Consider the following 14,439-nt stretch of genomic DNA (forward strand, 5'->3'; position numbering starts at 1 on the left):
TTTACCAAGTGTTTGAAAGGAACATATAGAATGTTCCACTCATGTCAGATGCTCCAGGAGAAATGATAAATCATGAATAACATTTCAAGCAGAAAAGATACATTACATTGTGCCAAATGCCCATTTGAGTTTGGGCATGAGAAATAAAAATGATTCTCAAGAGATATGCTGGGTATAAATTTGGGATGGGATGCTTTCCACAGTAGGTTGCACTCCATTAGCAATAGGATGCTGGTAAAGAAATCAAGGAGAAAATATAACCTTTCTGCACTTACTTGTGGCTCTGTCTACAAAAGACATCAATGCTTAACTGCTGCTTTAAGCAGGAGCATCCAAGATCGTCTGTGTTCCTAATTTTGCCCCAGTACAATTCCCCAGTGTCTACATTTCTGCTGGGGGGTACGTATTTAAAATCACCTGTAAGAACAGAGCCTTAATGTTCAGAGTAGCTTGGAACTATGTATTACGAGGATTTACAGGGCAGATATTCTTCTGCAGACTGAAGCTGCTGGGCACAGTTTTCTGAATGGACCTACCAAGATCTACACAAAAGGCGAGGGGCCGGGGGGGGCATAACCTATTGGATAGGTTAGACCATGCATTCACCTGGGAATGAAGAAGACCCGGATCCCAATATGCAGCAGGTGTTTGAAGCTTGGTTTCAGACGTGGTGACACATGCCCCAAGCATGAGTATTCTGGAGTATCCTGATTCTGACCCTAGTGACACCAAATATTCATATTTCCAGGCTCTAAGCCATCATGTTCAACAACCCTTGCTAGTCTTTTTCTGTCCCTCCATTTCTGTTTCTTCTTCCTCTTGTTTTCTCTGTTTCCATGTTTCCCTGTCCCTTTGCTGCATGTCTTAATCTCCTCTCTATTTCTCTCACCGCATTCATTCCCAATACTCAGCCTATGTGCTTAATTTAAATTTGCCATTCTGATCAAAATAACAAGGCTTTGGAGAATTCATGCTGCTGAGTCACTGCTGCTTCTGTGCAGATGCAAACAGACATCACTTAGATGGTATTTTTAAAAATTCTGGCCCTTACAGCTACAGGAAAGCTAACCCTGACTGATATAACTATGCTTTCTGTAGCTATGTATTTCATCTGTAAATGAAAGTACAGAACCTTGAAATTATCTGTCCCTGATGGTACTTGAGTGAAGCTTCAGGATTGTAAATAATTTATTAGCATGACCTAGGGGTGACCATGTCTCTCACCTCCACTGTGCAACTGGGGAAGCCGATCTAATGTTATTTTTAAGGTGATGACAAGGTTTTTGCCTACCTAGGACCTTGTAAAAAATGTGAGCTGAGAGAGAAGGAGTAGGACAGTAAAGAGGCATTCTAAAAATAGCATCTGACTTGGAGCTAAAAATCGTAGCAGATCATTTGCCACATTTCCATTGTGGACATGGCTGAATCCCATGTCAGTCCTCTTTATAAAATATTATACCTTGCTATTCTGAAGGAGTTTACATAGAGAATGCAATGTAATGTATTCCCATTGCTATTGAGTACACAAATTCAGGGCACTGCACTTTAAAGAACAGATAATAACACAGGATTTTTGCAATGCATCTCGAACAAGTCCTAATCAAACTTCGATGTCATAGCACACTTCAGTAGTTTTCTGATCTGTTAAAACTGTCCCATGTTAAAATTCCTAACTCTTATAGCCAAATGCCAAAGGAGGTTATTTGGTTCTTCTCTTCCTTCCCCTCTACTGTCATTTATGCCAAGTACAGATTTAGGACACAAAAGTTAAATTACTTTAGCCAAAATAGACACAACTGTGCACTCCCATAACTACCTGACCTCAGGCTAAGTTTCATAACTTTGGGATTCCTGGTTAGTTATTAACAGCAGCAGTTCCTGGTGTACTCCTTCTTTACAGCACATTTCTATTCAGTACGTCTCATTTAAAGAGAGATGTTATCTGAGACGCTCGTCTCTTGTTCAGAAATGTGTAATGTTCCTGAGACATCTACAGCAATTGGCTATGTAAGAAAAGCCATTAGGAAATGCGGTTTGTAGTTTATGGTTTGATTGCTTTTTTTTTTTTTTTTTTAATGCATCTTTTGCCTGTGCTGCTAGACAGCTTTGTGTGGTCAAGCAGTTCCCAATGTGCTTTATAGACCATGGCTCTGGGACCTCAAATGGCTTCTCCAGTTGAATTTAAAAGGGTATGCCCTTAACTTCATTTGATACGTTCCTGGGGTGATTTTGAGTCACTGTGTCTGCTTAGCGACCACGGCTCTGTGCACAGCACCACATTTGCTTCTCCCTCAGCTTGCTGTTTGTGGGATCTGCTCACCTTGCTGGAGCTGTTGGCCGCATTTCAGCTGGGGTTTAAGGCAGGGACAGGCCATGGGTGAGACCCACCCTCAGCTCCTGGCAGCGCTGTTCAGCAAAGAGGACCAAGCTTGGAGACAGGGCTGAGTTTTCCAGGCTGACATTTGGAAAAAGGAGGACAAATGCTTGCAACTGTGATGCTGTGTAAAGACGAAGGTTGTGTCACACAGCTCCAGGGAAGAAACACCCTGGCATGGGCACAAAACCAGAGCTTCCCAAAAAGGCTCCCTCCACCCATGCAGCCAGTGTGCCAGCAACAGGGGAGACTTTGTGAAGGTAGAAGTTATTTTGACCATGCAAGTTCCTGCAGAGATAAAAGTTACTGAGGAGAAAAATACAGAGAGAAGATATATGTGGTCTGGGGGGGCTGGCTAATTTTGCTGTGCTCGGAATTTCACAATCTTACTCTATTTGATTTCTATGTGACATTTTATTACATGAAATTATTTCTACATGAATGATTCATAGATTGCCAGAGTTTCATATAAAGTCAAGCTCAAAAGAAATCTTAACAGGAGAATCTCGATTTATTCCTACCTTTGCCAGTACATTTCTGAATAGCACGGTAGGAGAATGAATGGATGACAGCCATACTGTGGAAAATACATAAGAAGCAAGAGAGAGCCTTGCAAGAGTCCCCACTTATGGACAAACCCTTTTTGTGAGTTCTCTCTCTGTGCAGGTACTCTTGCTTGCGCAGAAAGCCTTTTCTGTTCTGAGCCAGAAAACAGTCTTTGCTCATTGCTGTAAATGGACTGGGAGCATTCATTTACATGTCAGATATGCCTACATACTGTCAGTTGTCACCCCACTCCAATGTTACCTAGTGTTAGTTCTTCCCCATGTAAAAGCAGCTCAAAGGAAAACAGATTTCAAAAGCATGTTGTTTGTAAATGCGAAGCAGCACAGTGTTCCTCTGTGACAGAGGGAGGAAATATTACTTCTATGAAGCTGGTGCAATTCAAGCACTAAGCTTGAGATTGAAACCACAGATTCAAAGGCTAGCCTTTCAGAAATAGGTGTGCAAGACTTTAAAGGAATGCTATTTTAAAGAAAAGCTATAGTTCTTTATATCCTTTGCATATAGACATATGTATACTAGTTTCTATGAAGTCCAGCAAATGGATTCCAATCCTGAAAATGGAGATTGTTTCTATTTCAACAGGGAGAGCAAACTACCAGAGGCTCAGTGCCTGCCCTTCCTTGCACAGAAATGAATCTGTAGTAAAAGGAGTTTCTTCTGATTTAAAGTAATATAAATCAAAGGAGAATCTTGCTGGCTTTTCTTTTATTTTAAAAAAATCTTCCTTTCAAAACTATCAGAAGTCATGTTTTGGACTGCCTAGTGCTGCGAGCTAAGTTCAGGAGAACTTTTTCTGATATACCCAGCAGGCAATGTGATCATTTTAATTTTTTCCTTCATTTTACTTTCTTTTCATCCTGTTCACATAAAAAGCAGAAACTGGCTGGTCTTGTTTCATGGTCCAAACCACAGAAGTGTGAAAAATTACAGTAGATTTTAAAAAATATGCCTTTAGCTAGCTTTAAAGTTTCCAGAATTCTTTAGTGAATCAGCAAGGTTATCTCTGCCAGCTCTATTAAGTCATTATTAAACCACACTTGCTTCTTTGCGGAGCATAAAATAAGCTTTCTAGCAAAGAGAAAACAACAGTGGAATTGAAAGATATGAGGTGAACAGTGGGTTCTGCCATCAAGTTGTAAGCCATCGGAGGAATATTGCCACTTAATCATAATGATGAAGATGTTCAATAAAGCTGCAGTGTACAAGCGCCAGCAAAACAAACTTCTAGTTAAAGAAACACAGTTTTCTAAAAATCTCAGAAGAAACCACAGCAGTAGCAGTCACCTGGTGCTTTCGACCTGCAGCTGAACAGGAGTTATTAAAATGCATGATGCATTTAAGCCAGCCCAGGAAATTTTGGCAGTGCCGGGTTGCAGAGTGATCATACGCAGGGCAGGTCTGAGGCCCCGTCACCCCTGGCAGAGCGAGAGGAGAGCAATTGGCAGCTCCAAGCTTTGTAAATTGGAACTCATTTCTCTGCTTCGGGTAGGGACAGGTCCTGGGCTGAAGCCTTCTGGCTCTCACCAACCACTGGGCAGCGGGTTTTTGTTTTCTAATGAAGCCATTAGTGAGCACCGCGCCAGGCCCTTGAGACCTATATGTCCTTTTTTCCCCGGCGGTTTTCTGAACGGAAAGTGTTCAGGCGTCACTTAGCCAGACTTCTGAGTTCCGGTTTGAGGTCTGCGAAGGTGAAAATTACTTACAAAGTACTTCTGGCTAATGTAAATTCAATTTTGAAGGTAGTGAGATCATCCCGGTGCAACTTATTAAGGCTGAATGAGAATGAAGGGCATTTTTCAAGTGGTATAGTTAATGGACAGAGGAAGAAAAGATGGAGAAGTACTTAAAGCAGCGCTACACTTTCCAGGGGAAACTGGGAACTCAAATGTTTACCGTTACTCTTAATTTATTTTGTTTCAGTTGTTCACATATATAAAGTCAGTTTCCTCCACCCTGCAGTTTTTTAAGTGCATATGGTGATAGTGTTTTTAAGCTTCAGCTCCTGGAAGCGTATGACTAAGTGAGAATCTTGCTCTTCATTATTTAAATGAAAGGTAAATGAAAAAAAATAAATATATTCTAGTTTCCATAGCTGCAGAATAAAGCCCCAACAACTCCTCTCCCAAAAAGCTTAACAAATAAGAACTACCCAATATTTTGCATTTTGAAAGAAGCAAAGGAAAAAGAAAAATCTCAAAATTGTGGCGGTTTTAGGTGGATTTTGCCTGTATTTTTTTAACCTAGTACATTAAAACTTGTATATGGTAACCTTGTATACAGAAATATATGCAGTGTGTTAAGGGAGAGTCATCTGCAAGAGTGGTGGAGAAGGGTCTATTAAGAATAACACATAGTTAGATTTGGGCAGTCAGTGTTGAGGGGTGAGTAGGCAGAGAATACATAATTTCTGTCTACTTTAAACTAAATCCCCCACCTTTTTGACAGGGACCACCTCCTTCTCTCTCTCTTTCTCTCACACACAACACAACTGAAAGCACAAGAAACCCCTTAAGGCGCATACAACACAGATTAATATACTAAATCATATACTCCGAAGCCCAACAGTTTCATATTCCAGTCATTTGATGAAGAATTGTAATCCTCAGTGGCTTTGTAAAAGGTCAAATTGCTTATTTTTGCCAAAGGAGTTGGGACCTTAAAATAGTTAAATAATACACTTTTTCCATCCCTAATTACAAGGATTACTCAAATTTTAACTTTGGTCTCTATCATAAAGTCAGCAGTTTTAATTGTCATCTCAGATCAGCTTAGGACAGAATGTTGGTTTTAATCATGGGAGTAAAAAGTGTCCTTTTTATGTGTCTGTTTATAGACATCACAAGGCTTTTATGCAAATGTCAAGCTCAATATACATAGAAATGCAATATATGGAAAAGAAAAACTGAACTCTTGTGACAGCAAATGCCACACCAGCAAACTTCAGGCTGCCCAGAGATTATAGACTTCATTGTTTATCTTAGCCACTGTCAGATTTGAGTATTTGCTGCCCTCCCTTCACAGCTAAACCACCAATGAATCCGGTCAGATCTTCCTTTTAAGCATTCTTCTTGCAACTGAATTCCTTAATTCTCTTTTACCAACATTTTCTTGCCCCAACAGAAGCAGATTCATGTGTTCTGATCGCCTCCTTTCTCACCCAGACCTTTGTGTACCGTGCAACATAAGTGAAAAAATCTTCTTTCCTGCTCTTCTGAGCTGTAGCGATCCACATGTCTGCACATTTTTGCATCCTGACCTATTCACTTCTTCCCAAGTTGCTTGTTAGGTTTTCCACAGCAGAAAGTGAATGCTACAAAATAATGCTGGGACTGACCGAGCTAGGAGAGCAATTATACATGTTAGAGTTCACCCTCAAAAGATTCCTGTTTCTGCTTTCACCTTCTTTCTTCACTCCTTATTTCTGCTGCCTGTTTTGTCCCACCAGTATCCTTACTGTGCTCGTTGATAATGTAGATATTCCTAGTGTGCTGGGACCTGAGCATTATTGGGGCTTCTGAGCACGAGTAGAACAGAAAAACATCTCAATCCTACAATATGCACTGGGATTTTCATGCTATTTTCATTTTCTCTTCAATATTTTCCTGCTTTTCTCCCTCATACCCATTTTTACATTAAAATCCTCCAGTGTCCTTTTCCAGTTTTTACCTTCAAGTCCTGTTCCACACTGCCTTAACGCCTGCAGCAATCACTGTTCCTCTGTGTGTGTGGCAAACAACTGCCGGTGATGGATTTGGAGCTGCTCTGTAATTATTTATGAAAACTGTGCACTGTCCTCATTACTCGGATGTTTTCCATGTGATTTTATTTGGCTTAACACAGCAGGGAGACTTTGGAAAAGCAGGCAGGAACAGAAAGGATCGCCGGCGAAGACAGCCTTCGTAAAATGGCTGTGTTTGTCTGCATTTCTCAGGGGGACCGGTGCCACCAGTTTCAGCACAGCTTGCCAGGGACTCCTGGGACTCCTGGGGGAAACAAGTGAAGCTACTTACGGGGAAAATTATCATCTTCTGCGTTATCACTATGCAAAAAAGAAAACTGCAGGAGAAAGCTTAATGAAATCATTAGCTGTCCTTCCTGCAGACAGCCTATGGACCCGTGCGACTGATATGAATCATATTTCTGTGCTAAGTGATAGAAAATAGTTAAATGATGGCACTTAATTGCTTGTGTGATTGCAAGAGTACCAAGGTTTTATTCATCAATGAGATTATAGTTTTTCTAGGAAAAAGCTTAAATAAGAAGGTTTATTCATATGAAAAGGTAACAATTTTTGAGTGCAAGGTAACATGATGGTGCAGTTACATGAGTGTTTTACAGAGCATAAGGCAAGATGAGAGGGCATGACAGGGCTACACAGAGGTGGGAAACAAGGTTTGGTCTGTGTACCTTTTTTTAAAGGTGGGCAGGAAGCAAAGGAAGGAAAAAAGAGGTTTTGTCCCTTTTCTGTTTCTTCATGACAGTTCCTATGAAGGAGCACATCACTGAAGCATAAGAGTACCGAGGAGTCACAAGGAAACCTGAGACTGTATTGGAATATGGGCAGAAAGGTTTTACTTTGTGGCATTAAGAACATCTGGGAAATTTTAAAATGAAACATTGTAAAAATGGTCACTCGGTAAAATTGAATGTGTTATCCATCTAGATGGTGAGAAAGCCATTTTGAAAAATCATCTTGATCAAAATCCACCAGCACAATGGGGCTCATCAGACCCATCCAGAACAAGCAAAGATCCTATAGAAGACATCAACTCACCAGAACAGTAAGTATACACCATTACATACTCGTAGAGAAGGAGGTACTCCTGCTCTCTTGAATATGCATGTGATTGTGCACATACATTTTCTACTGTTTTAGCCATAAATTCCACCCTGGACACCAGCTGCCTTGCTGGTAAAACATTAATTTAAATTATTACATTTCATTGAAACCCATATTTCTCTTTCTTGCATTTTTATGGGAAGACCTTCACTGTAAACCCCTTCTGCCAGCCCCAGCTATAGAGGGAGCCTGAACCATCAGCAACAGAAGATGTGAAAGCCAACTCCTGCACCAGTAGGCAGCAGTGCTGTACTGTGGTGCCTCCCTGCCCCCAGCTCACCATCCCCACCAGATTTAGAGGATATCAGGGGCAGTAGATCCTAAGGTGCCCCGAAGGCCAACTAACATACTTCTTTTGTCTTGTAAGAAACAACATGAAGTCTAAAGTTTCTGTAGAGAGTTACGGGTCAAGCTGTGCCCAACCACCAATGTATGTTAAGGAGAGAAGAGGCTGTACATATGTGCATACGTGTGTTGTGTCTGTTGTCAACAGCCCAAGTCCTTCCACACACCAGCCAGAAGGGCTCATGGTGTACATCGCCATTTTGTTCTCTTTCGATCTTAAGCTAGCTGAGAAATAAAAACAGTCCTAGGGCTTTTCAGCGTTACCATAGCAGCTGGACCCAAGTTTTGGCATAGGAAAGCCTGCACCGAGTAGTTTCCCTTAGAAACAATGCTGCAGCTACAAAGAGAAGATGGCACAACACACTTGCTGGATTGATGGAGGGAAAAGAGTCTGATGGTATCAGCTTTTCTCTCCAGGAAGCTCTATAATAAATTCACGTACTGCCCTCTACCAGCTCAGCAGAGCCTGCTGTGGGCCAGAGCTCAGGGAAGCACTGTGCTTGTTTGTCCCTGGATCAGTTCATTCCCCAAGGCAGCCAAGTTACACGGGCATCACTTCATCAGGATTTGAGCTAATAGCTGTCAGATTCCTGTTTTGTACACAGGCAACTTAAAAGCTTATTTAAAAACAGAATAAATTAAATAAATTACTAGACTGAGTCACATGTTCCATCAGTGACAGCAAACCTGATTTCAGATAGCAATTACTGCCTTGTACTACCTGGTGCAGGAAAACACGTGGATTTCTAACTCTGTCCTTGCACCCCAAAAAACCCCAAACCAAACATGCACTGGAGCTAATCTACACACACCTGCACACATATGCACCAAAAAAAAAGCCCCCAGTAGCTGAAATATCTATTTATTTCATAAAAGCAGGGCCCTTGCTGAGAAAGCTCTCGTGACTTTATGGGGTCAGCAGAGTGCTTTAATGCATAGCTATTAGAGGTCTGTCTTTTACCAGCACCATTTGTCAGAAATAATGTAGTGTGAATGCAGCCTCATCTGCAAATGGCCACCTGACATTAAGAGAGATGCTAAGAAAAACACAGCCACTCAGGCAATCCAGTTGTCTCGACACAGATTTAATAGAGAGAAAAAAAAAAAAAAAAAAAAGAAAAACATTTGGTGAATGACAGACCCTCCTCTAGGCTAGCGGTAACTGATGAGAAGACTGCGATTTCCTAAAGGTCTTAAAGAGCAAGTCAATACAAATCTGAATAGTCACTGACATTTATGGAAAGTAATTAATAAAGTCCTGGTAAATCAAAACAGTGTCATTCAGCACTTGCACAGCTCTGACTGTGCCAGCTCCAAGGGTCAATGTCTACCCTGAAGATGCATGGGCAGTTTGGGTACCAGAGCCTCACCACTCCACCACAGGGGACCTGCCAGAGAGAAGTGTAGCCATCTTCAGGACTAGGGCTTGGTGATTCCCTCTCTTTGACCAAAGATTGCCATTTGCCAAACTTTTTGCTCTTTAGGAATATTCTTCCTCAAGTATGTGCTTTTTTTCAACTTGTTTGGCAGCACTTCTGGCCTTCCATGATCATTAAATATATCATTTTTGTGGGGGGAAAAAAAAAGGTGTTACAGACAAGCTGTGGTTTTTGCCTTCTCTTTCTCATTTACTGTGTACACAGGGCGTCTGATAAGAGAGGTAGTCACACAGTCTGCTGAACCTATTTCTTATTCAAGAACACAAACCTCAAGGACATTACTCTGAAAAAGGTTTCCTCCTTGCCACAAACTTTTGAAAGGAGGACATTAAGATAATAGTGCAGAAATGTTAACTCTTTAATGGCTATAGCAAAAAGAAGCATCCCAGCTTCCTGTTATTGATAGCACTCAGGACAGCTGTCATCTTCCAGTATGAAAGTTCTTGTAGAATACAGAAAAGAGTTTGATTTGGAATTTTTTCATTCTTTCTTCCCATTAGTGATACATTTGACTAACTGCAAGTGTGATCGCCCATCCTACAGTTGTGTCCACAGTGAAGGCAGAGCAGAATGCACTCATTTCAGGCTCAGTCATGCAAGAAGTTGTTTCACACTTATTCATGGGGTGTTGTTTATATAATGTCCATCAGAATATGAAAAACGTTTGGTTTGTGCTTGGTTCAGATTTAAAACCCCGCACCTAAGGAAAATACAGTCTATATGACTGTAAAGCAGCCTTAGAGCATGAATATAAATGATTCACATTCGCTTTGCCTTTTACTCCCTTTCCTGCTGGGAGGGAACTGGTAGGTTATCTATAATGCCATGTAAAATTTGCCATACCCAGTCAGACCATCAGACATGAGGAGCAAAAAGTATGTGCTGGCTGCTTTCTCTCCTGTTCACATTGGCTACACAGTGTAAATTAACAATTCCTACAAGAGACAAAGCAGTGCTGGTGCACAGGCTCAAGCCCTGAACTTTGATTTTCCATGCTGCTTATCAGTGTACCTCCTAGCACAGCTGCATCAGCTTGTGCTTTCCCAGGTAATGCTGAGGCACAGTCTGGTACTTGGAAACCCTATTTGTGGGGAGCTTAGCTGCATGGATGAGAGCTGCACCGTGCCAGATCATCTCAGGTCCAGAAAGCAGCCTGAACCAGTTTAGAATAGATACAGTAGTTCATTTCCAAGTAGGCTGGGGTGTCTCTTTCCTCTTCCGTGGGTGTGTGACCTGCTGGAAAAGATTATAGAATCACAGAATCACAGAATGGTTGGGGTTGGAAGGGACCTCTGGAGATCATCTAGTCCAACCCACCTGCTAAAGCAGGTTCACCCAGAGCAGATCTCACAGGAATGCATCCAGGAAGGTTTGAATGTCTCCAGAGGAGACTCCACAGCCTCTCTGGGCAGCCTGTTCCAGTGCTCTGGCACCCTCAAAGTAAAGAAGTTTCTCCTCATATTCAGATGGAACCTCCTGTGCTTCAGTCTGTGCCCATTGCCCCTCATCCTGTCCTTGGGCACCACTGAAGAGTCTGGTCCCATCCTCTTGACATCTACCCTTGAGATATTTATAAGCATTGATTAGATCGGTGTACCTTAGCTGGGCACGCTATTTCAGTACCAGTTCTATCAGTGCAGTGTGCTGAGATATTAATCAGGATACTATTTGTATTCCAGCCTGATAGGGACCTGCTTACTTATCCAAAGATTGCATCAGTCCCCTTATCTGCATTATGGCTACATGAATATACTCAATAGGAGATCTTCCATGACCCTTAGAGACATTCTTCTGGCTACCTTCAGTCCTGCATGCTGTCCCATCTCATCAGTGACCTACATTCAGTGCATTAGTTTTTGGCACCATTAAAATTTATACTGTTCTCATTTTAAGAGCAAGAACATGTAGCAGTCTTCCAGATCTCTGAGTAGAGGCAATGACAGATTTCTGCAGGACCCCACTAAAACCTGCAGTTTTTACAGGATATTTCCTATATGTGGTCATTTTTGTAACCTTCAAAGCAGCTAATCGCTGTGTAACCTTTATTAGAGAAACTAACTTGATATTTTTTTGAGCTAAAGCTCTGCTTTTAGCAACATTTAAAAGACAGTCAAATACCCTGCTGGAGCCAGTTATGCTGGTTTTAGTAACCAAAAATTCTCATCAAAAAAAGTTGGTTATGACTGGATTATTGCATTATAGCCATATGCCTTGGCATTAACATGCTTCCTTTATTGAGTTTCTTCACTAACAGTGGTTCATATTAGTCTATCTATGATCCTACTCAAATCTGTCCTTAAAATAAGGTGGATTTAGAATGCTTAGTTCCCTTGCTAGTACAACATCTTGCTTTACAGTACTCTTTTAGAACATCTCCAGTTTCCCAGCAGCTGCTAAAAATCAACATTAATGGGCTGGAGAATCAACTGAAAAGATACCTGAATGCTTAGATGCACTTTATGTGCTCCCACAGCTCTTCAGATATTCAGCTGTAGCAGGAGTTGTTCCAGTCCCCCCATTTAGCAATGGATCTCATCACTGGTTTTGTATAGCAGAAAGAAATTATTTTTCAAATGCCCATGCCCTCTTTGTAGCATCATGCGTTCCCATATGCATTGTGTTCCTATGTGTACTGACATTAGAAGTCGAGCTTTTACTTGATTTTATTTATCTCTAATAAATGTCATTTCTGTACAGAGCTGAGGATACGGCCCTATTCTAACACAATACCCTGATAAGTGGCTGCTCCGTGCGTGGCACCACCTTTCCTTTCGATCTCCTTCGGCAGTTGTAGAAAACCGTTAATACTAATATTAACCATTCCTTCCCCTGAATACTTGACAATATGCTTTGCCATATCTATATTGTATGGACAACTTAGAACAAATTGTATGCCACCAACCTGAAAAGCATTGACAAAATGTGGCAGGGGTGGAGGAGGGGGAAATGCACTGATATTGGAGGGGAAAAGAAAAACCACACAGTAAGGCAAAGTACAAGATTTGCTTTTACTTAAGGAGAAAACAGCAGTTTTGTTTGGATTTTCTTACTTCGTTTTGTTTTTCCCCTAAGAGTTTTGCATAAACTGTTAATTGTGTTCAAGTCTCCGGGCTACAGTCCTCTGCCCCAGTTCCAGAAACCAAGTTTTCAAGTGAAAGTAAACTTTAAGTACAGTTAAAGCAAAATTTGCCACCCACTGCAGCCACCGTTGGCATAGCCAAATAAACATGCTTTGTCCATGGTATGGCTAACACTTAAATGGGTGGAAAAAGAAATCCCATTCACTTGATTATGCAACTGGATTCCCTTAGAATAGCTTCAGAAAGCTCTTTAATGAGAAGTCTGTAACAGTTGAACAGAGTAAGCATTTCCACTGGTGGGAAAATAAGCATGGGGAATTCTGTGTTTGACCCTGCAAGGAGAGACAGAATGACAATCCGCAGCCTGCGGCTCATAAGGATTCCGCACATGGAAGCAGAGAGCCATGCCACCTCTGCGCTCCTTTGGAACAAGGCATGATTTCATTGATGCCACCAGAAAGAGTTGGGCACAGTAGCAAAACAACAATGAATGGATTTTGTCTAATCCCAGGGATGCATTGCCAGCACTACAACGCTCGATGCTGTGGATTTATATCGCATCAAACTTTTTAAAGGAGTTTGTGGGGGGAAAAAAAAAGATGAGAAAGATCTTCCTGGCTAGGCAGCCTACAACTGTATTCACCTCATCTCTGTATAAACGAGCCTTAGTTTGTAGTGAAGAAACTAAAGAGAAGCAACATTACATTTCTGTTTGAATTTGAAAGCTATACCGCTTGGTCACTGAGCAGTGCAATGGATGCCTTGGCAGCTGTCTCCACTTCCTAACACAAAGCAAAAAAAGAAATGAAATGTCATTTGAATCAGAAAGGCTGTACAAAGACAAGCTTTCAAACATACACTTCATACAAGGGCCTGTCTATATTCAGTCATTATATCAGATAACAGGGAAATATAAATTTAAAACTCCATTGTACTGATACAATGCTTTGTATGGCCATTTTTCTTCTGGAATAAAAAAGCCAGTCTTCAGTTCAGCTCTGTCAATTTGACATCTGTCTTCTCTTTAAAAAGTTCCTCCCTGTTTCAAGGCTGAATGTCTCCAAATGAAGAAGTAATCCTGGTATGACAGCATCTTCATCTCTTAAAGTATCTCTTGCACTAACAAGCCTCAACTGAATTTTCATTTAGTGTAAGGCGCCAGTATATCCACAGCATGGCACTGTCATCTCCACGGACAGGGGTCAGTTGGGATATCTGTGAGCATGGTCTAGTATCCCTTAAAACAAACAAACAAACAAACAAACAAAACCAATAAACTACCAATTTTCATGGTGTCAATCTGCTTCGACTATTGGATATGGAATGTCAGGTTATTAAATACTCAATTTTGGTGTGGGTGGAAGGTTAGACTGCATTTAGAGTGCCAACTCCTCAGTCCTATAGCACTGACTGTGATAACTGGAGAGCATCCAGTACCTCAAAAGCACAGACCTAAACTGCAAAGAGCAACTACTTGGCAAAACCTGTCAGTCTGAATTCCCTCCCACCATGCACCTGTGTTTGCCTCAGCTGGAGCTGAAAAAATGCCATCCTTAATTCTAACATCCTTGCGCTAAATGATGCATGGCTTAAAACTCAGCCTGTGAGCTCTTGCATGTCTATGCAGTCAGATGGGGCTCTGCGTGCAATAGATCACTTTGCAAGGGACGGGGAGTTGCAAAGCTATATGTCCTCATTGCAAATTTAAGGTTTTCCCTTTTTCTGGTATCAGCAGTCTAATGATTAACCTGGAAGTGCCTGGGAATTTCAGAAGGTTGTGGGATGATGAGAACG

General features: G+C 41.4%; 1 protein-coding gene across 2 annotated transcripts in view; it reads left to right on the forward strand.

The window, feature by feature from the left end:
- GABBR2 (gamma-aminobutyric acid type B receptor subunit 2) overlaps positions 1–14,439 on the forward strand; it is a 490,476-nt gene that overhangs the window by 472,992 nt on the left and 3,045 nt on the right. For both annotated transcript variants that reach the window (XM_065052923.1, XM_065052922.1), the window contains one exon: positions 7,605–7,722. In XM_065052923.1, coding sequence (XP_064908995.1) covers positions 7,605–7,722 — 118 coding nt within the window. The remainder of the gene's footprint in view (positions 1–7,604; positions 7,723–14,439) is intronic.

The sequence above is a fragment of the Columba livia genome, chromosome 2, assembly GCF_036013475.1.
Source record: "Columba livia isolate bColLiv1 breed racing homer chromosome 2, bColLiv1.pat.W.v2, whole genome shotgun sequence".
Taxonomy (NCBI): domain Eukaryota; kingdom Metazoa; phylum Chordata; class Aves; order Columbiformes; family Columbidae; genus Columba; species Columba livia.